The sequence below is a fragment of the Falco rusticolus genome, chromosome 2, assembly GCF_015220075.1.
Source record: "Falco rusticolus isolate bFalRus1 chromosome 2, bFalRus1.pri, whole genome shotgun sequence".
Taxonomy (NCBI): domain Eukaryota; kingdom Metazoa; phylum Chordata; class Aves; order Falconiformes; family Falconidae; genus Falco; species Falco rusticolus.
Genome location: NC_051188.1, coordinates 2,923,911 through 2,951,891, shown reverse-complemented (window position 1 = coordinate 2,951,891; position 27,981 = coordinate 2,923,911). Strand labels below are relative to the sequence as shown.

General features: G+C 48.3%; 1 protein-coding gene across 1 annotated transcript; it reads right to left on the bottom strand.

Annotated features, from left to right (window-relative positions):
* Positions 1 to 367: 367 nt before the first annotated feature.
* On the bottom strand, positions 368 to 26,033 carry MOGAT2 (monoacylglycerol O-acyltransferase 2). The gene is made up of 6 exons (XM_037377103.1): positions 25,940 to 26,033; positions 17,555 to 17,733; positions 4,423 to 4,627; positions 2,783 to 2,957; positions 2,424 to 2,623; positions 368 to 893 (listed from the first exon to the last, which is right to left on the bottom strand). The coding sequence occupies exons 1-6, from the start codon at positions 26,031 to 26,033 to the stop codon at positions 739 to 741; spliced, it is 1,008 nt and encodes a 335-aa protein (XP_037233000.1). The 3' UTR covers positions 368 to 738.
* Between the last annotated feature and the right edge of the window lie 1,948 nt (positions 26,034 to 27,981).

Here is a 27,981-nt window from a genome sequence, read left to right as displayed (position 1 = left end):
AAGGCACAGTGGTCATGCTGCCATAGCTGGTGACTACTCCAAGGTGTTCCCATGCAGGGGTGTCTGGGGTTAAATTAATAACATTATAAACAGGAGTCCAGGTAAGTAGAATCCTCTGGATAAGCCCTTGCCCTTTATAAAGGTTTTATTTCTTTTGCCCCAGTGGGGTATGACATCGTGTTGCTGCCGAGTGTGCCTAGCACCGTGCTGGGAGTATGAGCTTTCTGATAAACTGTTGTTTCAGGTGGCAAGAAAAGAGCCCAGAGCAATTAAAGACATGAGAATCACCAAGCAAACAATGATCATTTGTTGATATAGACAAATTATATTTTAAAAAACATATGCATTCAGCAGAAATTATGGCTTATCATCCTATTTCTAAATGAAAGTAATGGAAAGCAAACTTCCAATAATTCATATTTGCCTGGAATTATCTTGAAAAACTGGCCTCCAAACCTGACTAGAAATGTGAGTCTTCTGCTGGGGACTTTCAGTAGTGCTGACCACAGATGGCATTTGGGTTTTTTATTCTTCTTTCTATCTTTTATGTGTCCTACAGGGAGAAAAAATGAAAACTCTGGCCCTACGCCTATGCAAATGCCAGGGAAATCAAGTCCTTCTCCCTACACTGTATAGACCATATGTTAACTGCGACTAACATGAGCTTGTGAAAATAGTTCCATAGGTAAGGGAAAACTTGGAGCTTGACCTCCGTGGTTTCACCTTGCTTGAGGAGTTCTATACAAATTCCAGGTGTCTGTCTTCTGGGATATTATATTTAGCTTTATGCTCCTCAAAGAGCTTGTGCAATTCATTTAGGTATTTCTGATGGACTTGATCAACCTCTTCCTCAGAGGGTCTGTGCTTCCTCTGCACTGGAATTGGCTTCCCAACTGGAAAACAAGCACAGGCATTAGGAGAAGGCAGTGTCAGGTCCCTCTGAACACTCTGCACAGCTTAGCACAGAGCTGGGCTCCACCTCTCTAAGGATGTGGCGGACAGATCAATATGACCAGTCATGTCCTGGAGTTCGGGAGGCAGCACAAAGAGGTAGGGAGATGGAGGTTCAGATTCTGCCTCTGCTGTTGGTCTCCAAGGTCACATCTGCCCTTGCCTCAGTTTCCCCATCTGCAAAGTTCATTAATGCCAAAGACTCTCTGTGTAACTCTTTGAAGTAATAACTACTGCATCCCAAAGCAGTCCCTACAGCAGCTCCTAACATCTCAGATGTGCTGCAGATAAAGGTAACATCATCCTAATATTTGGGTTGGGCTTTACACGCTGTTCCCGCATGGCCCTGGGAATCTGCATTGCAAATGAGGATACAGAGGCACAGCAGAGCCCAAGACTATCTAAATACACTAGCAATTGTGGTGGTCCCACTTTGCTCAGGTTACATCTTCTGTGAAACATCTGATTTTTATTAAGAATCCAGTACACACTCATCTTTAGAAAATCATGCTTTTTTTTTTCAAGGACAAATCTAATTAATTTGATTCCTAGCATTAGAAGAAGCCCCTTCCCAACTCCCAGAGCCACCAGCAGCAGGACCAGGTGCTTGCAGGGGACAGAGGAGTCCATGAGACACCTCTCTTGCTCTGGTCTTTTACTCAAATTGTGTTTGTCAAGTGATGGAGGGTTTCATCATTGTGTAATGCTGTTCCTCATCAGACTAATGAAGAGCCCTTGTGATACTGCACAGCTCATAAAACCATTGAGACAATCCAAACACGTTGTAAAACAATTAGAAGTAATTACTGGCTGTCAAACCTAATCAGTGGGGCAAGCTCTGACCTTTCCAAACAGCCTCTTTAATTAAACTAATTCACAGAGCATCAGCTGTGCTGGTGGGCCAAGCATGGAATTGTTGAAACCAAGCAAAACTTCCTCAAAATCAAAGACTTTCTTGAAATATGGTCTCCCATGGGCATGGTTTCTGGTACACACAGCTTGCCTTGTTCACATGCAAATAGGTTGGGGTTTCCAGCTGTGTCTGCATGAGACACTGAGCAAACCTGCAAACTGCTGAGGTGTTGTCCTACCTGTATTTGGAAAATTGTCTTGGAAGTTGTTTATTCCCAGTGCTACTGCAGTGGTTCATACTACTGGATTGTGCTGGGGTTAGGGTTGGCTGCATCCCACAGGGGTGATAGGGTGGCTGTGCTTGCTCTGGGGCCTTCCCAGCACAGCCCAGATGACCTGGGCTCTGTCATAAGACCAAGCCAGAGTCCCAAATGAGTGTGGCACGTGAACAGTTGAGGATGCTCCTTTGCCAGTGCATTTCTAGCCCACCACAGCTCATGCACTCTGGCATGATGCTCCAGCCCAGCGGAAGGATGACACAACCCGGGGGCTGTCTCCAGCCTCTGCTGACCAGGCTGAGCATGGCCAGCATCATGCCGATGTGCCAAGGAAGGACTTACCCACGGTGCAGATGGGCCGTCGGTAGGGTACCAGCCCGAAACTGTACTGGAAGATGCCTCGCGCGTGGAAAAGAGGAAGGGAGATGCCCATGATCTGCTGGAGCCGGTGCTGGAGCTGCCGCAGCCAGGAGCCCTTGGGGTTTCTCACCTGCTCGAAGAGGTCATTCTCCCCAAAGGAAAAGATGGGCACCAGTGGGGTGCTGTGGGGAGTCAAACCCAATGTAGAGGCATGAAGATGAGCAAAGCCCACCCCAAAACACCACCACCCCCTCTCCAAAACAAGCAGGAACACCCCATTAACCAGCCACAGAACAGAGCATCCCTCCCCAAGCATGCCTTGACCCCATCCCCTGCGTCACCCGTGCTCAATGGCAAGGCGGACAAATCCCTTCCTATTCTTCAGCAGCAAGGTATAGGACCCCGGCCGGGCATCCAGCGCCTCCTGTGCTCCACCGACGATGATGGCCAGCATGTTTCCACCCTCTGGCTTCTGCAGCACATACGATGCGCTCTCCTTGTCGGAGGAGACAAGGCCTGTGGGCAGAGAGGGAAAAAAAAATGAGCATCTTTAAAACCCACATGACTGTGGTGTGCTCTGTAGGTGCTCCCCTATTATCCAGCTCCAGAGGGGTGCTAGGCCCTTTATTTTCAGAGTTTTCCTACCCTTTGGCAATCTCAGCCCAGCAACCCTGAAAGGTGCTGGATTCATGCACAGTTCTGCTGTGTGAATGTACAATTATCCCTTTGCGGTCTGGCCCAGAAATGAGAACTGGGAAAAAAATCAGGAAAAAAGTAAACTGAGAACTAGCTTCACTTAAGCCCCAGGGAAAATCTGTTTCAGTTTGTTGTCAAATGAAACCGTGTCCAATCCTGAATAATTTTAAAGTTGGTGAAACATTCACTTGAGGTCAAAACACAGATGAATTTCACTGGATGCTGCTAATTTAAAGTGGAATTTAATGCAGAATTTGGTCCATTGATGTAATTTACTTGCAAAAGTTATAAATCTTTAGTTCAAAAACATTCTTTAATTCAGAAACATTCAGAAAGCAATGTTCTTTTGATATTTTTAAAAAAAATCCTTGTTTCAGGGGCTGAAATAATTTGCAAATTAAACCCTCTTTGTCAAATTGACCTGAAAATAAGCAATGCACCGAACTCCCACATTACAGCGATTGAACCTTCTTTTGCCTGGGTCATAAGTCTCTCATATCTCACTGTTATGATTCCTCGCTCTCCGTGTAAATATTTTTCCAGCAGCAGGAGACAGAGTTTATGTGGAAAACAGGGTGATGTATGCCCTGGGTTATCTCAGATGGAACTGGATGCCTATGTTTAGACTGTTGAATCCTGCCCATGACATAGGCCCATTTGGCTGGAGAAGTGGGCATTCCCCAAGCCCACCAGTTAGAGATGGAGGTCATCTCCTGCCGGTCTCCAAAAATCTCTGCAGACTCCCTTTCCCTTCTCTCCATTTAATTTTTACCTATTCCTTTCCATTTCTTCTTCCTCTCTTGCCATGTGGTTTTGCAACAGTGTGAGCTGCTATTTGCATCCTCTCTCCCTAGATGCTGCTTCCTGCAAGCAGCAGCAGCCTCAGAAAAATAGGTTTTCTCCTTCTTTCGGTGGAAAACACAATTTCAAGCCTGAATGTTATTTGCATGGAAAGAAAGAAATGCAGGGCCACCCCACGCTGCTGGTCTCAACATTTCTGTTCACAATTTGCTCTGCATTTTGTTGTTACTCAGCACCTGACACAGCAATGCCCAGTGCTCAGAGGCAATATACGAAGTTGAACAACAGAGATAACAGCTAGGAGGGAAATTTTTAACTTCAGAGAGTTTTGGGTGCCACTTCCAGTAGCTGCATCCATGCACGGGATCTGACCGGCCACCAATGGGGACAAGCAGACCCTTGATTCCTCTTCCCCTGGTGTCTTCACTTTCCTCAGAAAAGCACTGACTCATCCCGCCAGTTGCCATGCTGCTGCCCTGCTTACCTCCACTCATCAAGTAGTCCCTGAAGAATGGGATGCGAAACCACAGGGAGAGCATCATCAGGTGTGGGGTGATGCCTGGGAAGAGCGTGGAAAAGCCTGATGCCTCTGTGCAGAAATTGAGAAAGGCTCCTGCTGCCAGGACCCCATGGGGATGAAATCCCATCAGGTAGTTCTGCCTAGGGTCCAGCTCTGCCGTCTTCACCAGCTGGGCACAGGGATGGAGCCAAAAGAGACCAAAAAGTGAGTATAGTGCTGTCACCCTGGGGGAAGGGAGCTTTGGCTATGGAGTGTAGGTGGAGGATGCCTGGAGTGGGGTCCCTAGCACCTGCTGTGCCTCTTGTTGGAAAAGGTCAACTGGAACAACCATTTTTAACTGAGATGTATTTCATTGCCTGTATTTCCATCTCCTCCCACCCCTTGGTCCAGAATGACATCTCCAATGACACAGTTCCACATGTTGCCTTGATCTGGCCTACATGCTGTTGGGATCCTACTTTCTTTAAAATGTCCTCCAATATATTTTCTAATATGGGGAAAAAAAGTTAAAAAGTGAGAAAAGGGTGATTATTTCTACTTCCCCCTCCACCCCACAAGCAGAATAGCAAAAGGAGTGCAGAATCACTCTGGTAATGATCCATGTAAAGCTGCTACCTGATCAACAACATGGTATAGACCCAAGGTTTATCCTGTCCTGAAATATGTGTCAGGTGGTTCGAGGATGCTTCTGCCCATGGTAAGGTGGGATCCAGCTCCCAGACATCTAACAGAGAACAGGCTGATGGTTTTCTTGCCATCGGGGAAAGACTGCAAGAACCCAGCCACTGGTGCCCGTGTTACGTACCCAAGCAATCCCTGAGTCCACCAAAGAGCAATAGATTTCTACCCAAGGTTGCTGCGGTTTTACTGGGAGGAGGGAATGGGGAACGCCCATGTCTAGCCTTTAGAGATGGACGGTTGGCTAAGGTGAAATCCTCAGCCAATCTGAAAGTGGGTTTGGAGCCTGGGAGATACTACATGGGAAAGCGGGCACTACAGCAGAAGAGGAGATGATTAAAGGGAGATAAGGAACAACCAGCATGTGGACTCCCTGTGTTATACTTGCTATAGGCTGCTGAGAGGAGAGGGGCTGGTGTGACAAACCCACCCTGCAGCTATGCCACCGAGAAGACTCTGCCATGCCAGCATCAGCCAGCATGTGCATAAACCCAGGCAGAAGCAGTCAAAACTGAATGCTGATGCCTCTGCATGCTTCCTGTGGGTGCCAAAGATGCTCACAGCACCGGAGAAGGATGAATCTTTCCAAGGTTAGCCATCACAGAGCCACCATGCATTTCCAGACAACTCAAAGACATTTCTGCTCAAGAAGAAACAAAGTGTTTTAGTGCGTCGCCCCTCCAGGTACCACAGTCCCATCTGCACTTGGGGAGCAACTAATGGTGCATGTGTTTTCTTAGAAGCAGCCAGAAGCGCAGGTTAATCATGAGGGTGTATTTTACTTCCTTACATCATGGCTAATTTCCCATCTGAGCTAAGGCACTGTTGACTGTGCACATGTGTCCACTCAAGCGCCTGCTCCTAATGAGGGGAATGGACAAACAAGAGTCCCACTGCTGCCTGGGTGCCGAGATGCCTAGGCAGGAAGAGGGGCAGATGGCTGAATTGCTAAGTGCCCAGGGCCCCTTCCACCATTTGCTTATTTTTGAGTAATCTCAGCTTGCATCAATGGTTCCTGCATTCATCTTCAGCTTCCAAACAGCCTTTCATCTCTGCAGTGATTTATAAGCAGAGAGGTGAGACACTCGCGTGTGTTGAAAACCACTAGATTTCTGGCTGTGTGTGTGCAGGTAACAAGAAGGGTGTTGACAGCAGGCTCAATGTCTGGTTGCACCCTAAGATCACATCACCCTCCTCGCTAATGAAGAGCTGAACTCAGGGTATGCACTGAGCTGTGCGAACTACTTAATGGGAGAGTTCACCTGTGCTAAGGCACCACACATCCTCAAAAGCGTCCCTAGGAGACACCCAGCTGCTGTCTTGGTGCTCATCTCAATGAAAGGGAAGGGAGGAGAGGAAAGAATGAAGAATAGGGCTTGTAGTGATAGGACAGGGGGGAATGGTTTTAAACTAAAAGAGGGGAGATTCAGACTAGACACAAGAAAGAAATTTTGTACAATGAGGGTAATGAAACACTGGTACAGGTTGCCCAGGGAGTTGGTTGATGCCTCTTCTCTGAAAATATTCAAGGCCAGCCTGGATGGGGCTGTGTGAGCAACATGATCTAGTTGAAGATGTCCCTGCCCATGGCAGGGAGGTTGGACTAGATGACCTTTAAAGGTCCTTTCCAACCCAAACCATTCTGTGATTCTATGATAAGAGGTGAGGGAAGAGAACAAGGGGGTTATGACCCCTTACAAGGGACTGGACACCCACCAGCCAGCAGCCTTTCCAGCTCTACTTCTGGTTGATCACATTTTCTCTAGTTGTTTTCCATTGAGATCACCTTGTGATTTATTTTATTTATTGTGGTGTGCACTTGTTTTCAGGTACTGCATTTTTCATCGTGCTTTTCATTACCATATTATTTGCTGGGCTTTTTTTTTTAATGTTAATTCTGGCCACAAACAAAGCTAAATGCAACCCTCGGTGTTTTACAGTGCCACTGGGTGGCAAGTCTGTCTCTGATAAATGATTCCTTGTCTCCCTAGTGGCCTCAGTGCCACTAAAGTCTGGAGTCCTACCAGCCACTGTTGGTTCTGGACCGGGTCTTTTAAAACACATGCATTTTGGAGCTTAACCATGATCTGTATATCTATTGCTATGTATCCTATGTATCCAGCTGACAGGAGCCTCATTAAGTTCAACAAGGAAAAGGACAAAGTCTTGTACCTGGGGAGGATTAGTCCCAAGCACCAATACATGCTGGGGGGCACCCTGCTAGAAACCAGCTGGCAGAAAAGGACATAGGGGTCCTGGTGGACACCAATTTGAACATGAGACAGCAATGGGACCTTGCAGCAAAGAAAGAAAGAAAATGGTGTCCTCAGCTGTGTTAGATAATATTGCCAGCAGGTGCCCTCTTCTCAGCACAGATGAGGCAGCTCTGGAGGGCTGTGTCCAGCTCTGGGCTCCTCAGTACAACAGGGACATGGACATCCTGGAGAGTATCCAGCAAAGAGCCATGAAAATGACGAATGGACCAGAACACATCTGCTGTGAGGAAAAGCTGGGAGAGCTGGGACAGTTCAGCCTGGAGAAGAGAAGGCTCAGGTGGATGTCATCACTGTACATAAATACCTCAGGGTAGGGTGCAAAGAGGACGGAGGCAGGCTCTTGTCAGTGGTGCTCAGTGCCAGCACCAGAAGCAATGGGCACAGAAGGAAACACAGGAGGTGTGAACATGAGGAAATATTTTTTCACTGTGCGAGTGACCAAGTACTGGCACAGAGAGCTTGTGGAGTCTCCATCCTTGGAGGTATTCAAAAGCCATCTGGGTGCTGTCCTGGGCAATCAGCTCTCAGTGGTCCTGCTTGAACAGGGCATTGAACCAGAAGACCTCTGGAGGTCCCTTCCAGCCTCAACCAGTCAGTGATTCTGTGATTTTTGACTCCCTGCTTTAAGCCATGGGCAGCTAGAGGGTAGGAGTCTAGTCACGCACGAGTTGGTGGAGCTGGTTAATGTTTCTGCAAGAGCTGTCCCCCGCAGTAGCACTGACGACATCTTAGTAACTTAGTTGAATTATGTGCCTTTCAGCTTTGTAGACAGGGCTCCTTCCAGGGCATAACACAAGGAGGGGAGAGAAGGCCCTCGTGTTGTCACAGTGCCTGCTCACAGTTGGATGATTTGGCCAGAATTTGGAGAGAAACCAAAGAGCTTGTACAAGACTGAGAAGGAAATTTGCAGCAGAGGAGAGACTTGGGCAAAGTCTTTTACACCATAGGCAGGCCCCTGGACTCTAAACAACCCTTCTCCTCCTGGAAACTTTAACGCAAAACCTCGATCCTCCCATCTGGATTGTTCCCAGTGTTTATTCGTTCTTCCCTCTCCTCCTGCCAGAGGTTAATGTCTGTTCCCAAACTGCCAGGAAAGTCACTGGGTGACACCACACAGCCCAACTCTCCTGCACTCCAGCCACAAAGTGCTTAGCGGGGCTGGGGTAGGGGTGCAGAGGGGTGGGACTCTCCTCCCTCTGCCGTAGCAGAGTTGTCATTTCCACACCCACCGGATGGCATTTGCTGTTCTGGTCTTTCTGGGTGAGTTGAACTTTTAATAATTGTTAAAGCAATTAAAGGTCCAGCCAAGCCGGTCTGTGCGTAAACATCTAAATGAGACAAGTGCCTGACCCAAAGTTTTCTTGGTGAGACAAGACCAGTTTCTCATCTCAGAGGTGTCTGAGGGATGCCAGATTAATGTGTATGACCTGTGGTCCGAAGGCAAGGAGCTGTTAGCACCTCAGGGTTGTGCTCTCCACACTGAGCCGTGGGTTTGCTGGCTTCCCCTGAGCTTTCCCTTGTCATGGTCAGAGTGCTCGCTGGTGTCTTGGCTGATGACAGCAGGAATGACCCCTTGTCAAAGGTATTATGAGGCCTTGAGATCCCAAAACTGGGGTCATCTTGCCCTTCCCAACAAATGAACTTGTTTGTGTTTTGAAGGATGTGGTCTACTTTATGCTTCTCCTTCATGAAGAAATATCTTGATAGCTACAGTTTTTCAGTGCTCACAGTGATTACCCTGTAGCAGAAACTCCCCTTTTACACTGTCTACTCAAATGTGGGTCCAAGACATGGGTGAAACCCTCCCGCAGTTCCCCCAGCTCCCGCAGAGATGTGGTGAGACCTGTTCCATGCACTGCCAGCCGTGTTGGGGAAATGCATACACAGATTTTCAGGAGCTCTGATAAAAGCCCACGTACTGGTGAGTTTCTCAAGCAAATTAATCCAAATTAATTTTAAACTGGATTAGTTAAACCACATTAACATCCCAAGTAGATGCTCTTAGCTGGAATTAAAGTGGCCTTTGTTTGGTATCTGTTTTGGTTTGGTTTGGTTGGGGTTTTTTAATTAATTTTGGAGTGGAATTAAGCTAATTGGAATTAGGGCTTCTGAGTGACTGTGTCAGCCCAGGAGTTCAGCACTGGTTTAACAAGGCTGCTTTCATTCACCCCTTGAGATGCGGCTGGATTTTCCTGGTTGTCCCCATGGCAAGAGGGTGGACAGGCAGTTCCCTGGGTAAGGTTGGTGCGCTAACGCTTGAGGGAAGTAGCATTCTCCCTGAGCCCGAAGGGAGCTGCACTGGAGATGAAGCAATACCCAGGCCCCCAACCAGCATTGTTTGCAGGGCTGAAGGGATTAAAAAGTCATTAAGTGAGGAATTAATGAAGTCGAGACGAGTATGGGCCCTTGTCCTGGTTTCGGCTGGGATAGAGTTAATTTTCTTCTTAGTAGCAGGTGCAGTGCCATGTGTTGGATTTACGATGAGAATAATGTTGATAACACACTGATGGTTTTTGTTGTTGCTAAGTCATGTTTATGCTAAATCAAGGACTTCTCAGTTTCTTGAGCTTAACCAGCAAGGGGGCTGGAGGGGCACAGGAAACTGGGAGGGGACACAGCCAGGACAGCTGATCCGAACTGGCCAAAGGGATGTTCCATACTATACGGTGTCATGCTCAGTATATAAACTGGGGGGAGTTGGCCAGGGCTACTGGTCGCTGCTCAGGGATTGGCTGGCCATCAGTCAGCAGGTGGTGAGCAATTGTATTGTGCCTCACTTGGTTTTTTTTTCCTTTTGGAATTCGTTACTCTCTCCCTCCCTCTCTTCTTCCCGTTGCAATTGTTGTTATCAGTATCATTATTATTGTATTTAATTTTATTTTATTTCAGTTATTAAATAGTTCTTATCTCAGACCACAAGTTGTACATTTTTCCTGAATCTCCTCCCCATCCTGCTGGCCAGGAGGAGAAAGCAAGCAGCTGTGTGGTACTTAGTTGCCGGCTGGGCTTAAACCAGGACAGCACTGCATGGTGCTTGCCATGCCAAGGGACACATACTCAGGGAGGGCACTGGCATGCCATGACATTGCATCCTTAGGGATAGATGAACATATGGTGGGAAACGGGGAGCAGCACGGCATGACCCCCCCCTAGCTGTTCACAGAGCAGAGGAGGATGTGGTCAGGAAAGCTGGTCAGCAAGCTTCTGCCTTCTGAGTGACGTCGTCTCCCAGAATTGAATTGCTATTGTATTTCTGTCCTTCTCTGGCTCCAAACTCTGTTTCCAAGGATGTTATGTTCATTAATCTGCTCTTAAGTAGGATACACCTCCTTTCAACTTTGACCTAAGCAAATCCTTAGGTCCCTCGCTGTCCATGGGCAACTCCAAAGAGCACTTCTTGGAGGATGAAACATGCAGCCAGTTTCTATGTAGGATGAAACCCAGCAGAGAAATCCAGAAACCCAGCTAGATCCAAAGGAGAAATTGTGCCAAGGCAAAGAGAATGAGGTAGCCCATGCAAGGGTGGCTAGATGGGAGACCAAAGGGCAAATATGTGAATACTGCCAGCCACTGCTGAGGAAGATGGGTTTCAGGTCCCAGCAAGGATGAGGGTCTGAGAGGGACTAGTTGGAGAAATAGAGGGCTTTGAGCACTGAGGTTTTCTCCAGATGCCACAAAGCCAGGTCAGAGCTGTGTTTGCAGCAAGTATCAGGGAGTCTGACCAGCCAGGTGGGTTTAAATTGAGTTTGGATGGGACTTCACTACCCTCACTCCCAAAGCTGGATAAGGACGGCAGCTCCAAAATACCCAGGTCCTCCCTTGCTCTCGTGTGATGCTGCTTTTGGGGGTCTTGTAGGACCTCCTTTATGTGGTGGCTTATGTTGCTTGGAAGTGCAGATGGTGGAACACAGTCCTGCAGTGGACATGACCTTGGCCATGGCCTCTCTCTTACTTAGGGTCACCTGAGGGCAGAGAAGAGAGAGCCAAGACATGCGAGAGAAAAGTTCCTGAAGAAAGTACAGAGAGGTGGCTTTAGGCCATTTGGCCATGTCTTGCTTGTGCCCTAACAATCCCTCATCTTTCATCCAGCCAACAGAAGGAAACAAAGCAAACAACCAAGACTGCTGGAAATCAGAAATGGTATTTAACATCATGGGCCATGACACAAAATCCTCACTTACAAATAACACCACTCTTCATGAAAAGAAAGAAAACATTCCTGTCAGGGCTTGGTTCACACAAACTGGACCTGTCACCCCTCTGCAACACCTTGTACCTCTCCAGAACCAAAACACACTCAAATAACCCCCGTCATGCTTTATGCCATTATGAGAATGAATGAGCTATGGGATGGAGCCATCCCAAATCACAGCTCCTAGGGTTCAACTAATTCTCCAATAACTCATTTTAGTTATGCCAACAAAGAAACAATAATGCCAGCAAGTCCCCAAGCATAATGACAAAGGCCGGGACTCTGCCAGGTGCTGTAGATAATAAGGTCCAACTGGCACTTGGATAACCCCAAGGCTAGTAAGAAATACCCTGTGGCTCTTCACAGGGTACTGCCCCTGGTAGCAGCACAGACCTTTACTTTCTAAAATGTATAATGTATTGCAGGATATTGAGAACCCCTTGTCTGTCAACAGCAGAGGCAACACATTACTCTGGACTTGAGTAACGTCTACTTGATTGTGACAATGTGGAGTCGTAAGGAAGCGTTCCACTGAGACAGGTTCATGTTTGCAAAGGAGACTTCAGTGCGGTAAAGACCAGGGACCATCCCCACGCAGCAGGCACTTTTCAGGCTGCCCTGAATAAAGCTGGTAAGATGGTGCCAGCTGGGTTGCTCTGAATAATGACAACACCTGAAGACAAAATTTTTTCCCTTTAAGAGCTTAATTTAACTTCCTGCTGCCAGATTTAACTTGTAACCCAAGTTCTGTGATCTAAAGGTGAAATGTTTGGTCTAAGCTAAGCATCCAGCGCCAATTTATAGTCAAGAAAGACAGTGACTTTCTTTTGAGAACTATGGTAGAGAGAGATCTTGTCAAGCTTATGCTTTCACCATTTCTGCCCCACCCCCACCTTCTGCACATCTATGGTGCTCCTCAGCTGAGCCTGCTGAAGCACATTGGCTGTATGAGGGAGGCTGGTGACAGCAGTCTTAGAGCAGCAGGAGAGGCTGGGGAGAAGTAGCAGTGAAGATGTGCATTCGCTTAGCCATGTGACGGAGAAATTTGTTTTTACTGTAATGCTGGGTGTATCCTTCATAATAAAGATTCACTGATAAATGATGTGGAATCATAGAATTATTTAGGTTGGAAAACACCTTTAAGATCACGTCCAACCGTTAACCCAGGACCGCCAGGTGCACCACTAAATCGTGCCCCTAAGTGCCACGTTTACATGTTTTTTGAACACCTCCAGGCATGGTGACACCACCACGTCCCTGGGCAGCCTGTTCCAGTGCTTGACCACCCTTTCAGTAAATAAATTTGTCCCAATACCCAATCTAAACCTCCCCTGGTGCAACTTGAGGCTGTTTCCTCTTGTCCTATTGCTTGTTTACCTGGGAGAACAGACCAACCCCCACCTCACTACAGCCTCCTGTGAGGTAGTTGTAGAGAGCAATAAGGTCTCCCTTGAGCATCCTTTTCTCCAGGTTAAACACCCCCAGTGCTCCCAGCTTCTCCCCATCAGAGCTGTGCCCCAGCTCCGTTGCCCTTCTCCAGACAGGACTGTGCCAACAGAGATAAGGGTTTGGGCAGGGACCTGCCAGCAGCAGACAGATTACTGATGGCTTATTGAACATAGCATAGGTAGAGCAGTTCACAATATCCAAAATCTCTCTGGAGGCAGCATCAACCCACAGCAGGTACCACCAAATATCTGTTCACACATAGTCAGCCCCAAACAGATTCATTTTGCAATTTTTCATATATTTTCCACAATTTTAAGACACAGCTGAGCTCAGCCGTGTATTGCAGGCCTACCGTGAGGATGTATAAAAAAGGATTAGGAGAGGGTTAAAACACAGGGAGAAATAACTTTCCTGGGCAATGCACTGGACCCCACCTTGAATTCTCACTGCTTTTTTCTCATCATCCTTTTTAAAATCACCCAAACTCATGCAGGTCCTTCCTGATCCTGTAACTCCCAAACCCCAAATTAAAGTACAGTCTGCTCCATGGGGAATAAAGCTAGCAGCAAAGTGGTACTTGTGCAAGGGTGGTATCGGCAGAGGGTGCTCCTTGCATGCACTGCACAGTCCAGCTCAGAGCCTGCACGCTCCCAGGTGCTGCTTGCTTCCAGATCCCCGGAAAACAGAGGCTCATCCCAATCTTTCTTGGCTTTCACGACAGTAAACATGATCAGAGATCTCTTAAAGGCAGCATTAAAAGCCGCTTCTTAAAATAAAAGAGCAGGCAGCTCTTAATGCCTCCAAACACTGGCACTTGGCCATGCTAAGTTTGCTGCTGGGATCTGGGAGGATTAGGAGCCACCTTTAATCTTCCCAGAATGACTAATTCTCCAGGGCTCAACAAACTCAATCTACACACAAACATGGCCTGGGGCGCTGGGTGCCCAACTGGTCCATGTCCCCAAATCCTACTCCCCTGGGGGTTTGGACAAGTGGGGTTGATCAGCTTGAGGAAGAAAAGGCTCCAGGGAGACCTTCTAGCATCCTTCCAGTACTTAAAGGGCCCAACAAGGAAGCTGGAGAGGGGCTTTTTACGAGGCTATGTGTGTGACAGGACAAGGGGGAATGGCTTGAAGCTGAGAGAGGGGAGATTTAGGTTGGACATGAGGAAGAAACCCTTCCCCGTGAGGGTGGCGAGGCGCTGGCCCAGGCTGCCCAGAGCAGCTGTGGGTGCCCCATCCCTGGCAGGGCTCAAGGCCAGGCTGGACGGGGCTGGGAGCAGCCTGGGCTGGGGGGAGGGGGCCCTGCCCCTGGCCGGGGGTGGGACTGGGTGGTCCTGAAGGTCCCTTCCAGCCCAAGCCATTCTGTGAATCTAAGTGAGAGGTCCACTGCAGCATCCAGCTGCACGTGTTCAAACCAAAAGCCCAGCTTAGTTCATCCTGAGAGCAGTGTGCTGGATGGTTAAAGCAATATTTGCAATGCTTAACGCCCACTCTGCTAGGCACCGGTCAGCTTGTGCTCAGCGGCATGAAATGAAATGCCTTCTCTGCAAGGAAGAAAATGCATTTGCGGTTTATAGGCGGGGAAGCAAGGCTGGCAGATGGGGGATATAACAGAGTATAAACCCAGGAGTGGTGTGGCCACGTGGGACAGGGTTTGCGTGGGCTACCCAGAAGGTTTCTAGTGCAATGAGCAGGGAGCAGGGAGGTCTTCACACTGTGTGGTTCACTGGGGAGCTCCTTGCTGCGGGATGCCGGGGTTGCCGAACGTTTTTTCTGTGCTTTTGTAGTGACAAATGGCAGAAGATGCATTCAGCAAGGACTGCTAAATCCTATACCCTGGCTTAGAAAACCCTTGAACAAAGAAAGTCCGGAAGACTGAGAAAATGTTTGGGGAAATACTATTATGTGATTTCTTGGTTCTAATACTCTTTTTGTTTTATTTTTGTTTTCTGCTGTCCTTTTGTGGAGCCTCCTCTGATTTCCCCCAGACCCGCAGGGAGAAAGCCTCCACTGAACCCTCCCCGCCGTCACCCAGCAAGCTGCAGCCAAACCCAGTAGCCATGCTCCCTCTACTGGTCACTGCTGGTCCTCCCCGCCTGGCAGTGGCACCCAGGGAGGGAAGGACAGACAGACAATGCAATGCGGAGTTCAGGAGGGGGGTCAGAGGGCTGGAATTAGATGAGCTTTAAGGCCCCTTCCCACCCAAACCATTCTGTGATTTTGCGAAATAATTTGCAGAATATGTATCGCATATAATCATTGCAGCCACATGAATAGCTCATAGCAATTCTAGCACTTTCCAAGGCAACCCTGAGAATAATCTGTTAGGTGTTTCCTATCAAATGTCATCAGATATTCTCTGTTCCTTATGGTAAAACTCACCACAAGCTTTCCTGGGATGTGTTCCTATTCCTGCCCAGAAGATTATGATACATCTTTTGGGGGCCTTGCTTTGAACCTCATCCAGAAGCCCTTAAATCACAAGTTAAGCTCTGAGATCAGCCATAAAATAACTCATTGCAGGTCCTCAGCATCACTTTCTGCCATGTTTTTGAACAAAGAAACTCAGTGGCAGTAGGATGCATGCAAAGCAGACTTTGATGGATGGTCTTGCAGAGAGGCAGCTGGGAGATGCAGTTCACCCAGCTGAGACATGTGAAGTTTGGCTAGCGTATGGCAGCTTCCAGCACAAAATCAAGTGAATTCATTTGAATTGTCCACAGCAGTGGAAAGGGGCAGTGATAGCCTGGTTCAGCCCAGCACACCTATCTCTACCAGTTGCACCCAGGTCCTGTGAGAGGCAATCCCAGCTTGCACAGTACTGTATGCTACCAACCAAACGTGGTCATGGACAACACTTTGCTCCTTCACCTCCTCCAACCCACGAGGCATATTGGGGATGAGATGAAAACTGAAATGAGAGGAGGGCTAATCAGGGGAAATCAAAAAGCACCAATTTTCCTGGTGCAGCTTTTGTTTTTGGAGTATCCTGGAGGTGGTGCCTTTACACACAGGTCTAAGTATATTCGTGGTGTTGCTCTTCTGGAATGACACAGTTTGCCTTGCTATCAAGCAATGTTTCCACACTGATAAAAAGGAACAACATCTGCTGGGACAAACTGTAACAACGTTGTGTCTTGGCAAAGACACCGTTTTACCTGCAGCATTAGGGTCAATATTGTACTGAGTTGTGGCCTGCAAAAGGGGATGATGTGACATCAGAAGATACATTTTAGGCATCATCATTTTAGGGAAAGATGTTGTTATAACACAATTGTGTGTAAGATCCACTCAGAAATGGTAGGAGAGATCCAGGCAGACCCTATCTTCTCATTTTTTTGCCCAGCCTTGATTTCTGCCCTAAATTAATCTCCTTGCACACCAATCTTGCAGTCTGCACTCCAGGACCTTAAAAAATTCAGGTGTGTTTATTGGGGATGTGTGGATTTTTCTTCCTGCTGAACTGAAGAGAAAAACCTTGTGTTTCACCATTGAAGTGCAGGTCTGGGATTTGAAAGAGTTGGCTCTTATTTCTGACTGAGCAGCAAACCTGATGGGTGACCTTGGGCAGTCCTCACTTTGCTCCAGCTCCCCCTAATCCTTATCCCAGGCCCTACTCTCTGCAGGATGAACTCCCAGGCCAGGCTTTTTTTTCTGCTTTGGGCTGATGAGTCCTTTGGCTATTTGGGCTCCCCACTTCATTTTACCTGGACTGCAGCACCCAGCTCCTCACTCCAGGCTCTCTCTAACCAGCTGTGGGCATCCTACCTGAGTTCCCTCAACAGGCAACATTTCACTGAAGGAACTATCTTACATCCCACAGCTTGGTCAGCCTTGGAACTTATTCCCTTGCATGGCCCATGAATGCTTCTGCTGCATTGCTCAGATTTGTACCGACTTGTGATGACTCTGAGGCAAGACTTTGTGCTGGTCCACTCATTCATGCCATGACAAAGGGATACCAGATGAAAAGTAAGATCAAAGGCCAGCCATATGCATTAAAATAAATCAGAAAATGTCACAGAAGTCCCTCTCAGGGGAACAGCAACACTGTGAGACTGCCTAGTGCACATCCAGCTTTATCCATCCAGCCTCTTCCCCAGCAGAAGGGGATGCTGACCTTCCAGGGCACCAAGACCTCTTGGATTTTGGTGAAAAGTTGGCCCTGTGTCCACTGGGTAAATGCTAAGCAACCTGAAGAGCAGCAGTGTTGCAATATAGACATGAAAACCAGTTAATGGGAGATTTCCTTAACTGCTGGAATGCAGTGAGGTTAAACAGGTGAGTAAAAGCCAGATGATTAAAGGATGCAGTTGATGAAAATGGTGGTCTACATTTTTTCTGGGTCTTGCAGTAATCTGTGAATTGGAAAGACAATCCTTCAACACTGACCTCCCAGCACCCCATGGCATGACTGCTGGCCCCAGACTACCTCCAAGCATCAAGGATAAAGTTGGTCTGTAAATGTCCTAAGAGCCGATGGGATCAGTGGCACTTACCGTAATGGGAAAATAGTCCTTCATGTACCTCCATACGATGCTGTTCCGGATGGCATGGATCCGTCTCCCACCCTTCCTGGGTTTTTCCCAGTCTATCAACCACCATGCAGTGTATAGGGCACTGACCAGCCAAAAACGTGTGAAGAAGAGGGCGATGAAGGCAGCTGTGCAGCACTGTGCTGAGAGAAAAGCCAGCAGTGAGTTGGCAGCTGCATTAGGTAGACTTTGTGAGAAAGGTCTTGAAACTTGAAAGGTCTGTGTTTGGACCTCGGATGGAGCCCAAGCCTTCACTAGGCTTGCTGCTGAACTGTTCTATCAGTGTGAAGGCATTTTTGATGCAGAAGTGATTTCTTTCCTATCTGCCCCAGGCAGCTGGAGAAGAACCAAAGCACCATCCTTGCGGAAACTACCTTTCTCCAAAGGCCACCATGTCCCCCTCTTCCCACATGATAGATACACCTCACTGCATCCAGAGGGTTCTTGTGGATCAGATCTCTATCTCTTTGCTGTCTGGCTTTTCTCTGGAGTTAGCCTGATCTCTGCAACAATAATGCCTCTGTTTTACCCCAAATCTCCTGTTAATACCCCCTGATGACACCTGGTATTTTGCAGTGGCAGCAAAGCGGGGCACTATGCCTTATTTGTACAGTCCCCAACAGCTTTGTCCTGAGCTAACAATTCCCCATTTTAATTGCATCCTTGATTTTTAATTTTTTATCTTCCCATATATAAGACTTTACTCTTTATTGAGTTTTTTCTTATTGATTTTGGACCTTTTCCTCTACTTCTCAGGTTCACTCTCAGCTCTAATCCTGTCCTCCAGAGGATTTTCAGTCCCTCCAACTCAGTGTCATCACAGATTGTAAAAGGATGCTGCATTTCATTCCCTAAGACATTAATGACTTGGGACTTTCCCAAGTCATTAAAGGCTTCTCTGACCTGCTTCCAGTCAGTGCTCAGCTTTGCTCTCTACCTCCCCCCTCCCTCATGGTCTGTGTTTTGGCATGGGAACAAGAGAAGAAAATTTTCTGTGCAAATAAGCACCACTCGGTACATCAAATCCCACCCAAGCTCAACACTGTCTGTCTGTAGAGACTGGGAAGTGCTGATGGCCACCAAGCTGCCACCTGCTAAAGCAAATGCCCTAAAATGTGTCTGGGAAGAGCTGTGTCCTCACCTTCTGTGCCTCTGGAAGCCTTGGTGGAGGCTGGGGGAGCTCAGGGGCAAACTGAGCCAAAGAGAACCCCATTCATCCAAGCCCTGTGCCTTCCCCAGCTCATGGATTACACCATGTGTAGTGGGTTATGTATTTTGTCCTTCACTGGATCTTCATCACAGATCTAGCACGCAGGGCTGAAAGATGTGAGGATGGAGATGCCCTGTTCAGCTTCAGCTGTGAGACAGACGCATCCATGCCCTCATCCTCTGAGACCTGGATTTTTATATTTGGTTGGAGTCATCTGAACATCTCCCTCCTCTAGCTCATCTCAGCTAAGGCCTATTAGAGAGGAGGTACATGATGCTTTCGTTTAAGATCTCCTTATAGCTCCTGTTCGCTTTTACTTAGGATAAATAAGTAGGTCTGGAGGGGGGGGGGTGGTGCGGGGCGCTGCAGAGGGGGCGTTGGTGATAAATCACCCTGATCCCAGAGATCTGCATGTGAAAAAGAATCCCTTATCTATTGTAAAACACTGGCATGATGGTACTGATAATTCCTGTGGGGAAAAAAAAAAAGCAATAATCTAGCAGGATCCTAAAAAGCAATAATCTGGCAGGATCCTAAATGTCCTTAAAGCTGAAATGGGATTTTATGTCCTCGTATAGAGACACTGTGGCAGGCACCTGGGTAGGCACTAACACAGCACACAGGGAAACGCTGCAGCTTTCTGCAGAGCAAGAGGTCTAACCTGCAATGCATCCTCCAAGTCAGAACAACCCACTGCTCATACCTGGTGCTACTCCTTTCAAATGCTGCAGACACCGTCTTTGTAACTCTTTGAGGAAAACAGTATACAGCAGGAAACCAAGTTCCAGGGTCCACAGGAGACATAAACACTACTTGAGGACCGATGTGGGGGTTGCAATTTCACTGCACCTGGGAGCCATGTCACCAGGTCTGTCACAAAACTGCAATGCCTAATTCTTTTTTTATCTTACCGTGCAAAGTTCAAAGTACATTCTGCAAAAGGAAGGAGTTGTTCTGGTCCAAATCCATGTACATATCATCCAAGTGAGGCTTTATCTTGTGATTATATAATTATTAATTTCTCCCTTGATCAGTTTACAATTCAGCTTCCATTTTTTCAGGGCAGAATTTGCACACAGTGACTTTCACTCAATCTTAAGGTTATCTTTTTTGTGTGCTTGTAAAATTTTATGGTGTCCTGGTTGCTGTGGGAAAGAAGCCCATTCCTGTCCCAGAATGGACCCTCAATCTGAAAGTTGCTTGGACCAAAGAGACAGGAAAGTTCCAGAAAACGTACAGTTAAATCCTACTGTCTGCATCTAAATGAATCCCAGCCTTAGGCAGATACATGATTATTTATGGGCTGTATTTTGGTGAGAAGGGGGCACTCTGTACAGCTGCTTGGCGTGGAAGGGGGAGTCACTGTAGCTGCTTGGATCAAGGGAGACTGCTATCCCTCTTCCAACTTTCTTGTAGACATCTGTGTGTCATGTCCTCAGACTCTTCAATGACAACATAGCAGAGGCAGTGTGGTCCCATTGATTAGACCCCGAGACTTTCTGGACCACCAGTGGCAAGATGTTTGCCACAGAGCCGCATTGCTTCTTCCTGAAACCCATGTCAGGTCCCCAGGCTGTGTTCACCACCAGCCCTGCTGCCCAGGACCTCACGCTCCTCAGCCTGGTTTCAGGGTCCCTTCACCAACACTGAGCCACCCTCTTATAGCTTATGCCAGTGATTCACCACATTTTAGTCTCCTGGTTCTCCAAGCTGCTGCAAAATAACATCCCAGCCAAGAGAGGGCCAAATCCTGCATCCATTTGAGCTAAGGACTAGAAGGAAGGACTGTGCACTGGGATCCAAGATCTAGTTCTATTACTGCAAATCCCAAGACTTTCCTGAATCCACACAGGAGGGGAACACACACTCCCCTTCCTCCATGGGTCATGTCCCAGAGGCAGAGCAGCAAGGACATCCTAAAGCCACCTCCTTGCCCCTTCTGCTTCTTTTCTACAGAACAGGGCAGAAGGGGTGGGTGACAAACAGGAATATTTGCTTGTTATGAGGCTGTTCCCCATAATCCCCATAACTGCTTTCTTCCCTCCAGGGGAGTCCCAAGACAAAAATGAGGAATGATGAGGGTTTCTTGCCTGTCCCTCCCTGTACTGTGGACTGCTTCAAAGCTGCCCAGATGAGAACCATATTTTCCTCAACATATGCTTTCCTACAAACAACTGTTGTTTTCTGGGCTACCAGCCAGGCAAACACTTTAAAGGATATCACAAACATGGCATTAGGCTCTAGGCCAGGGAACCTCAGCAGATATGTCCCTCCTGGGGCCAAACTCCAGCCTATGTACAGCTTGCTGTGCTGACAAAGCAACCCACAAAGGGCTGTCAGGTCTTGGAAGAGGTGGGAGTCTGTGTCATGATGGACCTGCAAGTTCCTGGTTCACTAGAAACCCATCTTTGAATCCCATCAGCTGGCAGGGCTGTGCAGAGCCAGACAAGCTTTCCAGCTTAGAATCGTAGAAGTTTGGGTTGGAAGGGACCTTAAAGACCATCAACTTCCAACCACCAGTTTCATTATGGTCTCCATGGGTGCAAGCTCTCTGGTGAGGATGGGGACTGCAGGCACACCACACCAGGCACACAAATGGCAATGAGATGTGATTATAACATGGCTCTGCCTCCCTGCTTTTACAGTATTCTTTAGGGGAAAAGAGTGGAGAATCTTCAGTATTCAGCCATAGCATCACTACAGTATCTACCTTCCACGTTTCTGCCCCCATAACTCCCATGATTCCCAGCCTCAGGCTGCAATTCTCAAGCCATGGTTGTACACTCAGGAGGAGCAGGCATGTGGTTGCAAACAGACATGATCCTCGTCTCCTCCCTCTGCAGGTCTGGACTCTTGCGACATAGCCCAACTGCACATGCTAAATTACTATAAAATGGCCTTAGACAGAGCCCTTGCAAAGCAGACATCACCATGGGCTGCAAGACATGGTCTAAGGGCATCATGCCTGACCTTGAAATCATATCAGTTCAGTTATCTGAAAATGGCCAAATAATCCTAGGCAGGGCTGAGGTTAGCTGCTGCACTGTCTAATCTGTCACGGAAAGCGAAGAGACCTCTTCAAACCGAATCCACTGCCAAAGGGGCTTTGACAAGCAGGAAAGATCCATACAGACCCTAAATCTTACACTTTCTGTTCAGGCCAGATGCAAGGAGGTTTGGCTGTGGTTGTCTGTGGTGAGGTGTGGCTTTGGGTGAACCAGTCGCAGGGTGTTCTTGGACTACTGGGCCACCAAAACCTGCACCCAGCCTGTCAGCCAGGGGGGCTTCTGAAGCAGCTCTTCATTGTGCAGGACACAACACCTCATGCCTCCATGACCATGCAGGAGTCAGTAAAGAGAGGACACATCCATGTGGATGTGATGGCTTTCTTGGATTCCCTCACAGACCGAGTGGTTTCCTGGGCTGGGCTCCCTCAAATTGAGGGCAAAAATTAAGTGTTTGGTGGTGGGTGTCTCCTGTTAAGTAGTTTTGTTGTGAGCTGCAAGTCCCTCCCTGGATGAAAACATGGGCATATCACAGACAACACACAACTATATGCCACAGGCTCCAAGCGAACCACAGGCTCCAAAACACACGGTGGGCTTTTCTGGCCAAGTCCAAAGAAGGACCACATCCCATCAAAGTGCTTCTGAGCTCAACATGGCTACTAACCCAGCATTTTCTCTTTCAACCTGGAACAGGGAAAACAGCAGCCTGTGGAAAAAGATTTTTGGCATCACAGCAGCCCCAGAGTGAGTCAGATTCATATTGCAGTTGTCAGGAAGGTTTGCAAGTTGCACATTGCTGAAGTCCCCAGCACCAGCCTAGAGCCCCTGCCAGTGACAGCCTGCAGAGTCCCAGGCTGTGGACTACACTCAGCTGTCAAGGCGGCCTGGCTGACACTGGCACTGCGTGCCCTTTGAGCCAGCCCTGCTGATTGAAAGGGTTCAAAGGCTGGGTGCTGTGCACTGGATCTGCGGAGGCAGCGTGTGCAGGTCTCCTGCCCTTGCGCTGGGTTTGCTTGCATGGGTTCAGCCCAACACTAATGCTTCTGCAAGGTATGTCTGGATGGATGCCCACGCCCAAGTCCACGGACACCAGGAATGAGAGGTAGTGGGGAGCAGTGCAGCAGGTTTGGGCACCAGCCTGCTGGTTTTGGTGCCCCGCAGAAGTCTGGCTCCACCATATTAGGACAGGGCACTGGTCAGTAGTGGGATCCTGAAGCGGGAAGGCAATGGGGTCCCCACTCCATGCCCTGCATCCCACCCTTGCACTCTGCACTCTCCTTCCAGCAGCTGTCAGCGTCTGAAGCAAATGGCACCTTTTGTCTCGGTGATCTTGCCAGGAGCATCCTTAAGAAAACCGGCAGCGCAGACCATGCCTGCCTGTTGTGAGGGATGCTGCAGCAGAGCTCCCTGCCAGCACCGGGGTCAAGCTGCTGCACTCATCCCACCCCCTGCAGAGAATGAATGAGCCCCTCACCCCGGGCTTGGCTTCTTGGCGGATGCATTTGTACAACCATAGCAACAGCTGCCTGCAACCAGTGCTGCCCAGCCGCGGGTGCTGGGATCTCTGGTCAAAGGGCTGTGCAAATGGCTGGTGGTGGTCGATCCTGTGTTTTTGGGAGCCCTTTTCTGGCAGCAGAAGCACGAGCCTGTCTCAGAGAGAAAGGAGCAGCTGGCAGCCACATCCTGCCCATGGAAACTCTGATCTCTGTGCCTGAGGGTTGTAACTGAGTGCAGCATGGGGTCTTTGGCAGCTCCTGGGGTGAGATTAAAGGTATCCCTTAGCTCCGAGCTTTCACAGTTGTTAAACTGGGAGATTTTGAATGGAAAGCTCCAGGCTTAAAGAAATTTTGTAAAATGAATCAAACCAGCTGGAATTGCTCCATGAGCTTTGGCTATCACCTTTTTAATGCCTTTCTTATAGCATTTCTTAACTGCTTTTGGTTTCAGATTGCATCAAAAAAACCCCACCCCAAAATAAAGTAAAACTGTTGCAGGGAAAGACAGTAATCTTTGGAAGGCCAGTCATGCAGGAGGTGTGGGTTTGGGTCTCATCCTCACTCAGAACAAGCTGCATTTCCCTGCAGGAACCAAAGCCTGTGTTTCCAGCAGCTCCATGTTACCCTCTGACTGTGGTGGATTCCTCCCTCCTGGCCGTTTTCTGGCTTTCTGCTGGCTCCAGAAGTCATCTCTATCACTGAAAAGTCAAGTGCCAACTTGGTCTCAATTCCAAGAAGGGAAAAAACTGAAGTACATGTTGTTTTGCTGGAAAACACTGTTAAAGCTCCATAAGCCCCAGCTATATCCATGCTGGGAACAGGAATGCGTTGTATCCATTGCTAACAGGGCGGCCGCATCTCTACTATGCCCCATCCCACCCAGGCACCATGGAAGCAAATCCAGGCACAAGAGTGGAGAGGGAGTTAGAGCACCCCAGAATGTCCCTGCCTGGATAGTTGGGTCCAAGGCTGCATGGCTTTGGCCAGATCTCCCCTTCCCTGTGCTGTTAACACCCATGTGTCCTCCTTCAAGCTGGTCTCCGTTGGGCAGGGGAAGGCTGATCACACCTGGGATCTCATATGCACTAGAAAAGCCCCAGGGTTTATAATGCAAGTAGAGGATGGCACCAAGTGCCCTGCACTCAGCCATGCCCTAACTATGCTTTGCAGCAACTCAGCCAGCTGTGCCGCCACTGCCACACTATAATCTCCCCTCCATCTGGAGAGGGATGTCCTCTGGCTTGTCCCAGAGCAACCCAAGGAGTCACACTGGTTACACCTCTCCAGAGCACCTCGGCAGAGCCCATTTGCTGAACCAGCAGGTAAACAGTATTGCCTGGTCATGTCCACACTGCTAATTCTCTTCACTTCCAATAACGGGCAGCCTCACCCATCCTGGATACCAGCAATGGTCCCTGGCTTCTGCCATTGCCCGAGCTGCACCAGTGTGTAGTTTGGAAGTGTGTTCCTTAGCATGAGCTAACCTATGCTAAGAAGCAAGCAGCAGCTACACTGTCTGGACCAGTACAGCCCAATGCTCCAGTCCATTAGATACTGATGCAGAGGTGGCCATTCAGCTCCAGGTCCTAGAAGAGTTTGGACAGAGCCATCTCAGAAACTTAATGAGGCTCTGAAGCACTGCCTATGCTTTCTTCCCAGGTATTGTTTTGGAGATGCTTGTGTGCCAGGACACAAATATAAACAAAGATCTGTTGCCTCTGTGTATTGGGACTAGTCAACAACTATCCTACCACAACAAAGCAGAAGCTTTACACACCGATCCCATCTGAGATTAAGAATTGGCATGACAATGGGAAAGTCTGGGATGCCACCTACCAGCTTGGCTCATGATGGGCTGTAAATCACCCCAATTTGCCCTCTCTAGTAACCTGCCTCTGGGTCTCCCATCTCCTTATTTCCCAGTGCATCCTATCTAAAAATGCATGAATCTAATTTCCATCAGCACCTGCTGCCCACCCCCCCAGCCCACTCCCCTCCAGTAATGATTTTGCCTGGGTCCCAGTTTGCTAATGTGTCTCTTCCCCAGCCTGCTTGGGTTTTCCAGGAAAAATGCCCTTTTGGGGTGTGCAAGGGCATCTGTATAAAGTAAACTGTCTGTTCCCAGGGTTGCAAAGCAGAGTCACCTATACTCTTCCCATCTTACCAGCCCTCAAGTATGGGCATGCTATTTCTCATGACTGATGCTGAGTAGGGCACCTTAGACCAGGAAAACACTAAACCTAAAGAGCAGGAGAAGCTGAAACCCCACGCAGGTTTAGCTGCTGCGTAAGACCCATGGATGTTCCCATGCACAGGCACGCAGCCATGCACCTCCTTAGTGCCACCGTGCTCAGATCAGGTGGCGAGAAGAAACAAACAAACAATCAAAAATAAAAAAGGAAAAAAACCACCTGCCTCCCACCCTGCTCTTCATACACTGAGATGGAGACAGGCAGTGCAACATCTGCTGCTAATCACTTGTCCTAACATGGGCTGGGATTCACTTCAGGATCCCAGAAGACGCTTTTAATGCCACTTCCCTTCAGTCCCAGGTCTTCCTTGGGGTTGAGGAGAGAAGGGGTTGGGGCAAAAGCTGTTCTGGCTTCTCAGAGAAGGAAAATGAGATGTCTCTTACCCAGGCCTAGGAAGCTGAAGACCCACTGAACCACTGAGGCTGTCTGAAGCCTTCTCTGCAGTGGCACGGAGAGTGGAGCAAACTCAACCTTCATCTTGGCCTCTGCTTGCAAGTCTCAAAGGGAGAAGGAAGTGGCAAATGCAAAGTGCAAAGTCGCCCGTCAATATTTACCCAGCCTTACAATACAGGGGATTGTGCAATGTACAGTGGTGGTGGTGACTGTCTGCAGCCACCCTCCTGTATGAGGAGGAGAGGGACGCCGACGGGGGTGTCCCCAACTTTATGCCAATGTGACTCATCACGTGATGAGACAGTGAGGATTTCATGCTTTTACCCCCCAAATCTGGGAAATAAACCCCCTTCAGCATGCAATTTTGCCTTCAAGTGTCTGTTTCTTCCAAATTTCACAATTTTTGGATGTTCACAGAGAGGATGAGGAATTTGTGCATCTGAGCCAGGCTTTATTTTCCCCGTTCCCCTACAAAGGAGCCTGTGCACAGCAGGACGGCCAAGCAGAGGGGACTGATATGGAGAAATAATGTGAAATGGGGATAATGGACATGGATTGTGATTGTATGTGTCTGCTTAAGGAATGTGGGTATGGTGACTAGTCATGGGTGCGGTGACAACTACAGTTTTGAGGAGATGCCTGCCCCTCTTCCTCTAACAAAGGGGAGACACCTGCCCTTCTTCCTCTAACAAAGGGGCTATTTAAAAGAGAATGAGAAAAGATGAGAGACATTCAAATGCTATCTAGAGGGAGGGAGTGCTAAGTCTCCTTGCTGGAGAAGATTGGGTGGTCACAATCACCTGAAGAAGATCGGGTGGTCACAAGGACATGAATCACCTGAAGAAGATCGGATGGTCACAAGAACATGAATCACCTACAAACCTGCAAGACCACCACATTCCAGGAAAGGGACTGATAAGCTAATTAACATACGAAGCGGGGTTTAGGTAACGAATATGTATAGGCGTTAATTGAATATTCATTTGTTCATTGTATAAATGTGAGATGGTTCGTCACTTCGGGTATGCACGCTTGTGGAGGAGCGATCCCCCGTGCATCTGCGCGCAATAAACATACCTACTTTATAACTTTCGAGTTATAGAGTCTAATTCCGCACGTCAGGACAAGCACAGGCAGGTCACTTGTATTTGCAAGTGATATGCTGCGGATGGGTTTCTGTCTCAGCCAAGGAGGTGGGCAAGCAATGCAAGGATGTTTCGCTGCTGAGCACAAGGGTACACAAGCAACCTCACGCCTCTGCCAGGACATGGACGGATGGATGGATGGGTGGATGGATGGGTGGATGGGTGGATGGATGGGGCAGACAAGTATCCATGTGCATCCTTGCATGTTTATGTGGGTGTACAAGACAGGAAATACTAAAAAACCCTCGGGGAACTGACAAGCTGCTCAGGTAAACAAAGAAATCATCATGTGAGAGGCCTGAGAAAACCGAGGGTCTCATTGTAACCAGGATACAGAATAATACCGCTAACAGACTGAATCAAACAATAAGCTGACCCACCGCTAAAGTGCCCAGCATGCATACAAAGGCGTCACTCGCTTGTCTAAGGGGCATTTCAAATCCCCAAGCTTACCGCAGCCAAGAATTACAGAACAAAACTAAAGACAACCCTTGGCAAAAGCAAATCAGAGGTGTTAGCTGAAAAATAATCCCTCCTCTTTGTCAGGCCCGACTAAGACGCCAGGCTACAAGGAATTTACATCTGTTACACTCCATTTTCTGAAGTCACTAGAAACAACAGGGCTCTGGTGAAACCCCAAGGGCTCTTTTCCTAAAGACACCGGGTTGCTTTAATTGAGCTGAAACTGGCTTAGATTTCGCCTGAAACTCTCCCCATCCTTTGTCTTCTGCTGCAAACATCAGAATCCTGTCTGCTTTGAGAAAGCAAAGGAGGCTTTTAACTCTTTCAGCTCTGTTGCCTGGAGACATGTTCCCTGGTGAGGAATCACCAGCAATTTCCAAAACGCTGTGGAGAGTTCTGCAGGTCCACAGCTCCTGGCCTTCCTG